General features: G+C 51.8%; 1 protein-coding gene across 1 annotated transcript in view; it reads left to right on the forward strand.

Moving 5' to 3' along the window:
* GATAD2B (GATA zinc finger domain containing 2B) overlaps positions 1-13,703 on the forward strand; it is a 40,301-nt gene that overhangs the window by 18,970 nt on the left and 7,628 nt on the right. The window contains exons 3-7 of the mRNA XM_019521577.1: positions 5,132-5,261; positions 5,526-5,657; positions 5,978-6,109; positions 8,703-8,873; positions 12,536-12,851. Of these exons, the coding sequence (XP_019377122.1) occupies positions 5,132-5,261; positions 5,526-5,657; positions 5,978-6,109; positions 8,703-8,873; positions 12,536-12,851 (881 nt within the window). The remainder of the gene's footprint in view (positions 1-5,131; positions 5,262-5,525; positions 5,658-5,977; positions 6,110-8,702; positions 8,874-12,535; positions 12,852-13,703) is intronic.

A 13,703-nucleotide genomic window follows, 5' to 3' on the forward strand; every position in this document is an offset into this window, starting at 1 on the left:
CTCAAAACCAATTTCTTCCCTGTCTCCAAGAACTCTTTTCCCCGCATCCTGGAAATGGAAATACAGTGTCCTAGGGCAGGGCTGTTCATGGTTCTGTTCCCCATAACGCTGCCTTGTTTGGTGAGGGGACTTACCTACGTTGCAGGCATTGTTTGTTCTCAGCCTCCCGTTCCTTGAGGCAAAAGCAACTGGATCGTGATTCAGCAAAACCCCAACTGGCTTTTGTTGCTGTGTTCCTGGGATTCTGCTTGTGGGGCTTTGGCTGAAGAGGGCTTGCTTTCCGGATTGCAGGAGGACTCCTCCATGCTGGGAGAACCAGAATGCAGGCGGGGGCGCTGGCTCTCTGAGCACACGATGCCTCTTAATGCTACAGTACGTGGGAGGTACTAGTGTATTGTATGTTATAAAGATTAATGCCTTTGCAGATGCTTGCTTATCTGTCAGATCCTGACTTGCAGGGAATCATGAGTGGTGAGTAGACAAGAGATGCCAGAAGTGGGAGGGGAAAGGGTTTTTAATGTACATTTGCCTTTAATTTTCTCTCTGTCATGTATGGCTCCATCTCTCCAGCTGCTTCTTCCATTGATTTTTTTTTTTTTCCTTCCTGCTTGCTTTGTTACAAAGAACCATTTTTTGATGAGAAATGGAGCTAGTATTGTGTCATTTCTGCAATGGTCGCATGGAACACCAGTATCACAGAAGCCCCCCACTGACCCCCTCCAGGCTTACCATCGGCACTCCACTGTCCTGAGAGAATTGCCTGCTCCAGGGGTGATGTCTGACTTTTATGCTGGGCGTTTTCGTCATCTCTCCCTTGCCTGGGGAGAGCCCTGGGGGAATGCGGCAGAGTTGGAAGCCAGCAGTGGGGAACACGCTCTCCATGCATGGCCATTATGTTCTCCATCCATTGCAGGAGTTTTTCAGCTGAGTTGCCCACTTGCTATGCGTGCAGGAAGGGACCTAACTCTGACCTGCATGAGAGTGGGCGGTTAGTACCCGACTGGGCCCAGGCCTTTGCAGAACCAGACTGCAAGTGGCACAGCTGGTGTGGGGTTTGGTGTTCTCCTTGGACAAATCCTTTCCAAGTCTCTTTGGAAGCTTGATGTTCCTAGCAAAGCTCTGGTCTTGCAAGCAAATAGTGATGAATTAAGCAGAGACAACCTTGGAGAAAAGGGGAGAACGCATTCCAGAACCATGAGCATAATTTAGGGAGAAAACACTGCAGCAATAGTGCCAAGACTGCTTTCCCAGCAGGCTGGGGAAGTGGAAGGACTGACCTGGGAGGGTCTGCCTTATGCTCATCCAACTCTGCCTGCCTCTTGCATGCTCAAGGCAGCTTCTCTTCCAGGAGCTGCTGCAGCATTATTCTTGCCTCCACAAAAGTAAATAAAACAGTCCTGACAGATTTAGTAACTCTTTGCAGATGGCCCCTTTTCCCCTGTCTGGCTTTGACATTGATTTTTGTCAATGGAATGTAAATTAAAACGCCCCAGATGAAGCTGAACTCTTGTCCAAAGTCATTGCGAGAAACTAGATCAGTAGCCTGAACTTGAGGAGGCCTCCGAGGAGCCCAAGTGTGGTGCCTTGTCTGTCTGGGTGTGTCTGCCTGCGAAGTGATGGCCATGGATGCGAAGGGGTTGATCCCTCCTGGAGCATGGAAAGCTGTGACGGCATCTAGCAGAAAGTCAGGGAAAATGGTTTGTAAGAGAGGGCGATCCTACCTGTGTAGACCACTGGTTCAGGCACAGTGGGATGAGTGCTCATCCGCACGCCCACTCGCATAGAGCAGTGAAAGATGTGAATTAAAATGGTTTGTTTTGGTGTGAAGCCTGTGCGCTGAGATAGGTAGTTGCAAACGAGCGTCGAGCCTCTGTATTCTGAGGCCTGCAAATGACTTCAAGCGTTGCATTACTGACTTGGAGGATCCACTGACTTGCTCCAAAATAAGCGAGTCAGGTTTAGGTAACTAGGTTCAAGTCATACAGGCTTGTGTTTTAGACTAGCCCTGACAGCAGACAAGAGCCAGGGCAAGCCATGCAGGGGAGCTGGGAAGTCATCTCAAAGCCAGACCCAAACACCTCTGAACAGTAAAGAACATTATGAGGGGTAGGTATTTGTTTTCAAGGAATAGGAACATCCCCAACTGGATACTTTCTTGCCCAGTGTGCGTGGCGCTGGCAGTGTTCTGGAACAGCTGTGTAGCATTCACTTCCTGTAGTTTGGAAACTGGTGTGCTCAGTGGCAAGCGGTGCTTTTGGTGAGGTCCTGCTCTTCAAGGCAGGCACCGCTAACTCAGAGCTACTTGGATGCATCTGAAATGCCCTGGACCAAGAGCAACAACTGGGAAGCTTAGCCCACTGGAACTTCGTAGGCACAAGAGTCCTGTGCCCAGGACATCAGAGCTGCCACATGGCTGCTCGCAGGTGCTGTAGTCTAGATCTGCTCCTCACACTAACAGGATGGGTGCTAGGCCAGACACATCTGCTCTGGTCAGATCCTGACCCCGAGGACTGCTGTGGAAACTCCCACCCATGGAAGCATTGTGGGCAAGCCAGATCCAACAGACCTGAGGGTACTGCCCAGGCAGAGGGCAGAAGCAAGGCAGGCAGCTCTGATGCACGATGCCGGAAGTCTTGTCTTTAACTTGGAGATGGGCCTGAGCACAGGGGTACGAAGGCAAACTGGCAGGAACAAATCTTTCCTATCCCTCCATAGCCTTCCAGCTGTCATGGTCCCACAGTCCAGGTGACCTGTTGTACCAGTCTGTTGTGTTATTCTGCAGATACTCCAGTGGGGAATTGTGCTCGGCCATATAGACTGTGCTTTGTGCCTTCCCCCTTGCCACTCCCCTGCAAGGCATACTAGGAGAAATGAAGCAGAAGAAGACTTAGCACTGCAGAGGGAGTGCAGGGCTCCTGGATTCTGGTCCTGTGAATAAGTCATGTTGGCTGATGTTCAATGCGCCATGCTGTCTTGGTACACCCTACGTGTTGTGCGGTGCTGCTCACGTGGTGTTGTGAGCATGTAGCAGGCCACAGAAAGGGTACTGATTGACAAGCATCTTTTCACTGTCCTTGTGTCATCTGGAAGTGTCCCTGTGTGCACAGAATCAGTAAATTGCTTGCAAGGCTTTGATTTTTTTTTTTTGACTTCTTGGAAGCAGGTTATTTCTTTGAATGAACGAGCCATCACAAATGGTGGATCAAACCTTGGGTTTATTGTACCTAATTGGATCTGTGGGCCAGCAGGGCATGTGCCGGAGCCAGCTTTGTGCTGGGCAACTAGCAGTTCTGCGTGTCACAGCCAGCAGCAAGTTTTGTCTTGCTGTCCTCAATCAGGCAGATTCAGCAGATGCCGGCAACTACGTGCGCCCAAATGTAGCGGGTGCTACCGTCTCTGTTTGGCTTGCCAGGGTTCAGAGATGCACACGAGTCAGACCAGGATGCAGCCCTCAGTGCCTCAAAGAGGCATAAACACCCGTGGGTTGTGCCTTTTACCCTGCTCAGTTCCCCAGTGCAGCACCGTGCGCTCCCTGATGCTGAGCTGCTCTTCCGAAGATCAGGCAGCTTATCTCTGACAGGAATGAGCCCTCCTGCATGGCTTTCTTATCGTGCTGCCTTCTCCCTTGTCGTCTGACCCCATTTCCCCCTGACCTTTGCCCTTTTGCCAATTTCCCCAGCATGTTTCTACCTTCGCAGAGGTTTTCTCATTCAGGGTGACTAGCATTGCTTGTGCTCTCCTGCCAGGTTAGTTGCTTGTGCTGTCCATGGGGATAAGTCCAGGGACAGCGGATTGGGGGAGGCATAACTGGGGCACAGTCCCGCAGCCTTAAATGATCCCTTAGTGTTTGTCGATGAATGGTGATGGGCAGCCAAACTCAAGGTGAGCTAACCAGAACTATAACGGGGGGAGAAGGGAGCTGCATAAGCCAGAGCAGCCTCGTGCAGGGGTTCCTTTGAGAACTGGTAACAGCTGCAGCAGCCCATAATGTTTCTGGGATGAGACTACCTGCGGTAATGCTGTCACGGAGCTGCCCTTGATTCCCAGGAGTCTGCAAGGTGGGGTCCAAAGCTTTTCAGAGCTGGCTTTGGGAAGAGCTCACTTTTGCTCAGACAGAAGGCTTTTTTGGCCTCGTGCAGAAAGGTCTCCCCGAGCCTGTCCGGATTCTAGCTGCCAGCCAGAAAGCAAAGGCTTTGAACAGTCAGGCCAGCACTTAACTTTGTTTTGAGGTGAGTTCTGCCTTCTGGGTTTATCTGGTTAATGTTTTGGATAAGCTGATCTGTGCCCCATCCCAGCCCTTGGCAGCAGGCTCAGAGTAAAGTCCTGACAGTCTGTTGGGGCCGGCCAGCTGGCCACTCTGTGACAGCGTGTCCCCCGCCTCGGACCCATATCCTCACCTATTCCCGAGCTTGCTGGCCTGCCAGCACTCTGCAAACCTCCTTGAGCTCAGCTACGTTAGGCGCGTCTCGCAACCCCCTTGTTCTGAGTGACGTCATAATGAGGGAATGGCGCCTGGCTGCGCTGGCCAGCAACACCGACTGCCCGGTGCCAAGCGGCTGTAGTTGTGCCTATCTCACTGATTTGATTTTTCAGGTCCTGGGGCAATTGCATCCTTCGGCTGTGAGCAAAGTATTTGTCTTGCTCTTTCTTTATGGGCAGCCTCTGAAGCAGATTTGCCAGAATATGGGTGTAGGGCATTTTACATGCATGTTAAGCTGAGGACTTTCCCTCCGTCATCTTGAGCATTATGTGAGTAGCTGCTGCCTTTTTAGGTACCTCTGGGTAACAAGCAGCTAACGTTGTCTATAGAGTCAGGCTTGGCTATGCCATCTTGCCTCAGAGGTGAGCTGGTCCCTGGTGAAACCTGCCCCTTTCCCCAGTGCAGAAATCATTTGCTGTGAACCTGCACTTTTAAACATGAACACCTGTGAGTGGAGAAGACCTTTTCCTCCTGAGGACAGTGGCTCAGGCGTGTTCATCTCTGGGGATACAGGGAAAGCATTAATCTGAATCTCTGGGGGTGGGGATATTACTCTGGGCACAAGTTTCTAGTCAGTCTTATCACATTTGGAGCAGCATCGTGGCTCAGTGCTCTTTTCTTCTCCCTTCCCTCCCCCCATCTGTTACGCAGTGACCAGGACAGGGGTCGGTTAACCCCCTCACCAGACATAATTGTCCTCTCTGATAATGAAGCATCAAGTCCCCGTTCCAGCTCTCGGATGGAAGAAAGACTCAAGGCAGCAAATCTTGAAATGTTTAAGGTAAGGAGCAGCCACCTGTTCCTGGGAGGGCTGGGGATGGGCTCTTAAGTGCCGGGAGTCATGAAGACTTTCTGGATGATGCAGTGACTTTGATAATCCTCCAGGTTTTCCCCAAGCTCTGTTTAGTTCGGCTTTGTACCATGCAAACTCCTTCACTGTGCGAGGCTCCACTTGGTCATGTTTGCTGTGGACCTTTTGCTCCTAGAGCCTGCCAGCAAGCAGCGGCAGGGTGCAGCTTTGAGTGAGTTCTCTCTGTGTCTGCAGGGTAAAAGTCTAGAGGAGCGGCAGCAGCTCATCAAACAGCTCCGGGATGAACTGCGGCTGGAAGAGGCGAGGCTGGTGCTGCTGAAGAAGCTGAGGCAAAGTCAGCTGCAAAAGGAGAATGTTGTACAGAAGGTGAAGCACGGGCAGGCAGCTGTCGCGTGTCTGTGGGTGGGGCTGCATGCTCCGCTGGGCCAGCAGGAGCCTAGTAGGAGGAGCATGTCAGAGCCAACTAGGCTTATCGGGATGGATGCTCACTGTTACCTGGGCAGCATTTGTGGTGTCCATTGTCCAGTGCAGCTCACTGCCCTCGCGCCCAGCTGAGGATCAGCATGTGTAGCTTGGGAGCGTTAGCATCTGATGGGTGGTCAGGACTGGCTCGGCATCAGGCCAGTTATGCCTCCGTTTCTCCCAAATGCTCCACAGTGATGCCATTATGTTCTCTTTCAACCTAGACTCCTGTTGTCCAGAATGCAGCATCTATTGTCCAGCCATCACCTGCTCATGTGGGGCAGCAGGGACTGTCCAAGCTTCCCTCCAGGCCTGGCGCTCAGGGGGTCGAGCCTCAGAATTTAAGAACATTGCAGGTAAGTGTCCTTGAGACAGTACTCTGCGTGCAGGATTCAAAGCCCATGTGTGTTTCTGTCTGATGCTGTATTGAGATGAACATGATTCCCCTCTTCCAGTGGATAATTTCAGTGTGTTGCTGCTGAGATGCTTATCCCAAAAACAAAGCGAGCACAGGTTTTATCACTTCTCCTTGCTTAGTGACAAAATAAAATGCAGTGACTGTTGTCAGGGTCGAGCTCACAGGACTAGAAGGCAGTCCCATAAGAAGGTGCTGGTCCATCTGTTCAGAACAAGTACAGATCTTTCCAGGATGCTGTCCTGCCTGAAGTTCCCTTTCCCTGGAGTCGCAGCATGCCATGAATGGGTGCTTCTGGCTCTGCCCTCCTGTGTTAGAGGCGGATGCTTGTCAATAAAGCGGTTTGTGCACATTATTTGGGAATCCTGCAGGCTGAAGGACCTAAAGCAATGGAAGGTGAAGCTGGTGGTGATGGTGCTGATGACAGCAGCTTGGTGTCCTGTGCTGAGCTGCAAGCTTTGGGATCCAAGTTGCAGAGGTGCTGAAAAAAATCACTAGCTTGTGCATAGCAACAAGAATGGCTGCTGGGTCCAGAGAGGATCCAGCATGGCTGGGGGAAGAGGGCGAAGGGAAATGCAAACAGAAGATGCAGGGGGAGTCCTGCTTTCCCAAAGAAGGTAAATACAAGCAGAGCCAGGGCTGCCTGACAGGGACACCTTCTTGCCTGTTTGCTGGAAGGACATGAATCCTAGATGTCGCACAGTGTTTAATGTTGTGTAGATAAACAAAGAGCCAACAGTATGAGCTCACCAGCCCAGGGCTTTCTGAGCCTGCGTGTGGAGGGGGATGTTTACACTACCAAGCGATAGGGATTTTTTTTCTTGGCATTTCACCCGGCGCTGCTGTAGGGCCCCGTGCTCCCTGCCATCTTGAAGCACGCCTACCAGCAATATGTCTCTTTTCGCGAGCAGATAACTTCAGATGAAGCCACCCTGCTCCCCCTGCCACGTGCGCTTTCTAGCCCAGGCTGCACCGCCATCTTCGTGGGCGGCTCCTTGTCAAAACCCACAGCGTCCTCTTGCCACCAGGTCAAGGCATCGGCTTCAAGATGCTCCTTGGATAGACATCTAGCTATTAACTAGTCTCCAGAATCACTGCCCATTCAGCATCTTTGCCTCTCACTGGCTTTTGCTGTGGGTCAAAGTGGGAGACTGGTGTATTTCCTTCCCTTGGAGATGGTACAGCATGCAGTTGGGTTGGCCCTAGCCAATTTGTATTCAATAGAGTAACCTTGCCTGCCTGCCTGCCCTGTCTGGCTGAGCCTGTGGGGGTTCTTCAGTTGCCGCAGAAAAGCAAAACTAGTTCATCTGAAAATGTGTGATCAGATGAGGACAGCTTTCCATTGGCCGTTCCTACAGCATATTGCGCAGTATTGCGGGAAGCCCTGGTAACATAAGCTTGGGTGGCTAGAGAGGCTGGGCAGCATGGTGCTGGCTGGATAAGTGGGGCTTGGTGCTTTCTGAATGCCTGTAGCTCTTTTCTCTTGCCATCCTGGAAGAATTTGGTCTAAATCTCACTGATCAGCTCTGGCTGGTTGTCTGGCATGTGTTTTCCTTACTATGGTAACGATGCTGGGGTCAAGCCTGTTGCGACTTTTTAGCAGAAGGATCAGACTGGCAAAGAAAATGTGTTCATGGGAAGGGAAAGGCACTGTCTGCACACCCTTTGTGAAGGATTTTAGTGCGCAGTGAAGAGCAGCATGTAGAACAGGAGAGATCGATTAGGGATGGGCACTTACAGTGCTTTTTAAATACCTTTTTAGATGAGAGCTCCATCCCCTAATTGCAGCTCATTTTCCCCCCCGTCTGGACACTGCAGTGGCTCGGAGACGCAGAGAACTTTGAATATTGCATGTGACCTTTATCCTGGAAAATCAGGGTCACAGCCTGTGTTGGGTTCAGCCTAGACTCGCACTTTGTTTTGGCAGCACATTTTCTCTGAACCAGGACAGTGTGTTGTGAACTCTGCTAGCCAGTCCACACTAAAGATGAGTCCTCCATACGTGCTCTCTGGTGCATCTTTATGTTGTACCAGTACCACAGATGAGCCTGTCAGCACCCCTCAGAAATCCTGCGTGCTCTAACTTTTCACAGCTGACACCACTGCAGCCAGTGGGGATTTGATTCTGCTTAGCTGAATTAGTCACCTCCCTGGCATGCTCTGTGTGTCCTTGACCTTGCACGTGATTGGAGCAACCCATTGTGCTTTATGAGGGGATTAGGGTCCAGACAGTATTTCAGGAAGCCTCCACTTCTGGATGCAAAGTTCTGAAGCAGCACACTGGGAGCAACGTAGGTCCCTGGCACTTCACCTCCAGGACCTGTGTCTGAACTCAGAGCAGTCCTTGCTCCTGTCCTCACGCAGTCAAGTCCTGTAGAACGTGTGCAGTGGTTTGGAGCCTGGGTGTCAAAGTGTCATGTTAGAAGTTACCGGTTAACATTTATCCCCACCTGTACTCTGTGTGATCCGCATGACCCGGGTGTTGAAGGTCACAATGGTTTGCCTGACGGTTTCTCCCTTTTTTTCCTGGCCAGGGTCACAGTGTCATTAGGTCTGCCACAAACACGACCCTCCCTCACATGCTGATGTCACAGCGTGTAATTGCTCCAAACCCCGCCCAGTTACAGGGTCAGCGCGTTCCTCCAAAACCTGGCCTCATCCGCACTACAACTCCAAGCATGAATCCAGCCATCAACTACCAGCCGGTAAGACCTCCTCCTTCTCCTCCTCCTGTTTGCAGTGGAACCCGGTGGCGCGGGAGCAGGGAAGGGCTCTGGGGATGGGTTTATGGGCTGACTGGGAAGGGTGGAGCTCCAGAGGAAGGTGCCACAGGGAAGGACATAGATGAAGACCTGCAACCGGGACCCCCCCGAGAAGCTGAACAGCAACCAGTTGAGGGACTTCCTATGGTGGCATTGCCGGCAGCAAAGGACCTTGCTCCTCACAGTGATACCACAGCAGAGGACTTATCTCCTGATGTAGGGAGATGCCAAGGTGTTATTTGGGAGCAAGATCCTGATGCTAGTGGAAGCCAGAGCTGTGACCCATAGGTACTTTGGCAGGCCAGCTAATGAGAGGATTGGTGTAGGGCAATCCAAGCCTTCTCCTCCCCGGTCAAAAAGCAGAAGAGTGCTAAGGTCTGTGGTGCGAGGGCAAGAAACTTGCAGCAAGGGTTTGTCCCAGTCAGGACAACTCTAGGGGAAGGCACCTGGAAGTCGCACCACGATGGATGTTTGAGGACAAGAGAGGTGAGATGAGGCACGTCTTGACTCTGCCACGCTTTAGTTCTGGTGCTTCACAGGACATGAGGGCTTCTACTGCAGATGCAGCTGATGAAACCAGAGGGGCTTGGGTCTGTGTTCAGGGTGGTTGGTTTAGCTCCTTTAACTGCACTGCACTCCTTTGTCTTGCTGCCATCTGAGCAGCCAGTCTCCATTTGTTGGCAGTGGCTTCAGCTGTGGCTAATGGTCTGGCCCAGGGCACAGGGATGCAGTGCTTTAGGAGAACAATGCCACAGATGGCTAAAGGAGTGAAGGTGCTGAGATGGTAGCAACTCTCCTCAGTGCTTAGGGTGACTGTGGCATATCTCGTTCTTGAATCCAAAGTTCAGAGCCAAAGGGGGCTGCAACATCATCTCCTGTATGTCACAAGCCCTTTGGTGTGGGCCGCTCAGATCCATGTGGAGCCTAGTAGCATGGTTATGCAGATCTTCCAGACAGGCAGCCAGTCTGGCCCTGAGGACATCGGTAGGAGAGCCCGGTGGTTCCTGTTGTAGGATTTTGTTTCCAGGGCTAGCTGCCTTGGCTGCTACAAGGTGGCCTAATTCCTAATCTGCATTTGGCTTCAGCTTCCAGCCGTTGCTTGTTTTTTTTTTTTTTTTCTCTGCTGAATTGGAGCCCTCTAACATCTCTTAATTGTGTCCCTGTGAAGGTCCTTGGACACAGGAATCAAGTCTCACTGCTCAGTCTCCTTGTGTTAAATTAAACACTAAGCATTTTCAGTTGCTCCCAGCTGGGAGTCACTCCTCAGGCTCCTCTCTGCCCCCTGTTCAGGTGCACAGCATCCTTTTTAGAATGGGGACAGCAGAACTGCATGTCTGATTCCTGTTTACATAGCATCAGAGGAAAAAATTCTCTCCTCCTCCTTGCTCCCCGCTTAAACATCCAAGCATTCCAGGGCCTTGCTTTGGGAGCTCATGGGCAGGTGCTTGTCTGCTGGGACCCTTGGCCTTCAAGTCACTGCTTCTTGAGTGCAGTGTGTCCCACTAAGTGGTGTTGGCATGCATTTGCTTGGGGGTTCCCAGCTTCTCCAAAGATACTGGTTACCTGTTTGACTGCCATGTCCTCATCCTTTACCACCCTTCCCATCTGTGAATACAAAGCTGTGCGCACACCTTCTTCAGCCTGACTTTTCCTGTTCCCTTCCAAAGCATGGAGGAAAAGTTTATGTAGCACCAGACAGGTGCAGATCCCCACTCTAAAGCCCCAGCTGGTGACAGTCTTGAGATCTGCCCACCAATCCTTAATCCAGTCAGTGTCCTTTAGGGGCTGGTGCTAATTCTTCAGCTGGAACGCCATGTGCTAGTAACCCAGATGTCTCGTCTGTGCAGCTATTGCTATCCTGCAGACGTGCAGTCTCAAAAGAACTAAATCAGTCTTGTTCGACAAGACCTGGTTTCCTCAGCTGAATGCCAGGCACCATATTTTTCTTTTTTTTTTTTTTCTCATGTTTAATTCTTTCTCAGTTGTCCCGTATCAGCTCTTCCATTATTTACCAGGACTGATGTGAGGCTAAATGGCTTATGTTTGCCCAGGTCACCCTGCTGTTCCTGAATATTGGCACAGCATTTGCTCTTCTAGCTCCTTGGAACATCCCAGGTATTTCAAGGTTTATTAAAATGTGCCATCAGCAGGCCAGGGATGTTTCTTGGCCTACTCTTCAAGGACTTCCTATAAGTTACTCAGGCCTGCTGATTCAAATGCCTGCTCTTAGCAGATCCTGCCTGACGTCTGCCTCAGTTGCGAAGGGGCTGGAAAGTACTCCCATCACCCATGTGTTCTGTGAGCCTGTTGCCCTGAATAGTTCCAAGTATCTGACAAAAATAATTAGTGAATGTGTCTGTTTTTCTGTCTGGCTAGTTGCGGCCCTGGGATTTCTTTTGTTCTGAATGTACTTAAACTCCTTACTTCCCTCACCCTTCCCAGCTATAGAGATTTTTTTTCTGATGCCTTTAGCTTCCCTTATCAATTTCTGTTACTTAATAATTTTGAAGTGTATATTGATTGCTGTCTATGCCCCTCTTTTTCTATTTATTACATGCTGCTTCCTTATGTCTAATTGCTGCCTTCCTTTACTTTCCTACTAAACAAGGATGGTCTTTCAGCCCCATGGGCCCTTTGATTGTGGATTCATGGCTTCATGAACATCTAATCCATTTGTCTTAAACTCCAGTTTGCTTTCATTTCTCTGTCCAAAATGGTTCTTGACTTTCCTCTGCTTTGGGGATTGGGCCCTTTGTGACCCACTGGTTGTGCTTTAGTGCTTGGAGTTGTCCCTTTGCCACGTCAAGTTGCTCAGACATCCGCACTAGGGAAGCCCTCTTGAACATGGTTGGCTGTGGCGACAGCTACCCCACACTCAGACTTGGGTCAGGTTCCCCTCAAGCAGCATGAAAGCTGCAGTTCAGGGCAGCAGAAGAGTCTTTGTGCTTTGTCACTGTCACGGGCCAGAGGAAGTGAGGGCTGAGTGTCCCAGTGCATGGAGGATGCCGAAGGAAGCTGCTGGAAATGGAAGAGGAGGGAGCTGGCATGTTTGGAGCACCTGTGTGGGAGGAGATGGACACCATCTGGCAGCCATGATGCTGCTTGGGTGCCTGCCAGATCTGCCAAGCAAAAGGTGGAGGAGCAGAACTTGAGAGGGTGCAGTGGTGCCAGCAAGTGAGTCACCATGCAAGGGGCTGCCTCCACTCCGGAGGAGGCAGGCTGCGATCCTTCAGGCAGGATCCTCCCAGCTGGCTGCAGCCTTCCTCAGACTGGGGGGGCAGTGGAGTCATGTCTCCTTCTGCTTGGGCATTTATGTTGCTGAGGGGCCTGTGGCAGAGGCTCACACGCACGTACATGCTCCTCAGGGCTGACTGCAGCCTTGAACCCCTGTCATATGGCCTGGAGCTGGAGGGGGGTTATGAGGGATCCGTGCCCTGACTCTTAAAATGGCCCAGAGTCATGGCAGAGTACAGCGTGAGTGTGAGTCCCCATAGAAGGAATGAAGCACCCCCCTCTGCCCTCTTCCTGCCCGTCCACTTGTCACATCCATCTCTGGCACGGCTGCTGCCAGCATGCACTGACCGTCCTCTCTGCTCCCTTTGCAGCAGTCCAGTTCTTCTGTTCCTTGCCAGCGCACATCATCTTCAGCCATCTACATGAACCTTGCCTCTCACATTCAGCCCGGGACTGTGAACAGGGTCTCATCTCCGCTACCCAGCCCCAGTGCTCTGAATGATGCTGCCAACTCGCAGGCTGCTGCCAAGCTTGCCCTGCGCAAGCAGCTGGAAAAGACGCTGCTGGAGATTCCACCCCCAAAGCCACCAGCTCCCTTGCTGCACTTCCTGCCCAGCGCGGCCAACAGTGAGTTCATCTACATGGTGGGGCTGGAGGAGGTGGTGCAGAGTGTCATCGACAGCCAAGGTAAGCATGTGGGACCCGTGAATTCTATGTTACGTGGGGAGTGGTCACTTTGGCCTTGTGCCTTCCCCTTCTGTAAAACCCCATCAGACTTCGGCTTCCTCATGAGGTTCTAGCAACTCCAGGCTTTGTTACTTGCCTAGCCCCCTTTGTTCCACTGAGAACAGGGGGCAATGCCAGGTGCCCTCCCCAGTGTTGTTGAGGGTGAACATCTCCAAAGCACTTTGCAGCACTTTGATTTGGATAAGGCTGATCCTGCCTCAGGCAGGGGTTGGACCGGATGGCTTCTGGGGGTCCCTTCCAGCCCCACTGCTCTAGGATTCTGTGACAAGCGCTGAGCAGCACTGCATAGGGGCACCCAGGGCAGTTACAGCCCATTTCTGTGCTAGTGGCAGTGATGGGGTGGGAAGAGATTCTGCTTGGAGCTGCTACGGTTTGCACTCTCACAGAGCCACAGTACCAAGGCCCCAGGCCAGTTGGCCAGCTGGGGACCGAGTGCATGTGTCCCTGGGACTGGCTGTGCAAGGTGAGCCCTTACACTGTGGGCCCTGTGGAATGGGGAAGAAGGGCCTCACAGGAGATCCCTCTCCTGCCCATTCTGTACCTGGAAGAGGAGGGAGCAGATCTGGTCTGTGGGACACTGTCTCTTACCTTGCAGATGGTCTGCCAGGGCATAGAGCCTGCATGGGGGTAGGGGCTTTATTTCCAGATGGTGCTTTTCTAGCTCCTACCCACCCCTCAGAGCTTAGCCCTGACTGGGGAGTGCACATAATGGTGTCAGCCTAGTGTGGGGGTCTCCTCTGCTTTCCTCTGCCCTTGCTGTGGGACCACTGTGTGTGTGTGGGGGGGGGGGGG

This window comes from Gavialis gangeticus, unplaced genomic scaffold (genome assembly GCF_001723915.1).
Source record: "Gavialis gangeticus isolate Ggan-Ray unplaced genomic scaffold, GavGan_comp1, whole genome shotgun sequence".
Lineage (NCBI taxonomy): Eukaryota > Metazoa > Chordata > Crocodylia > Gavialidae > Gavialis > Gavialis gangeticus.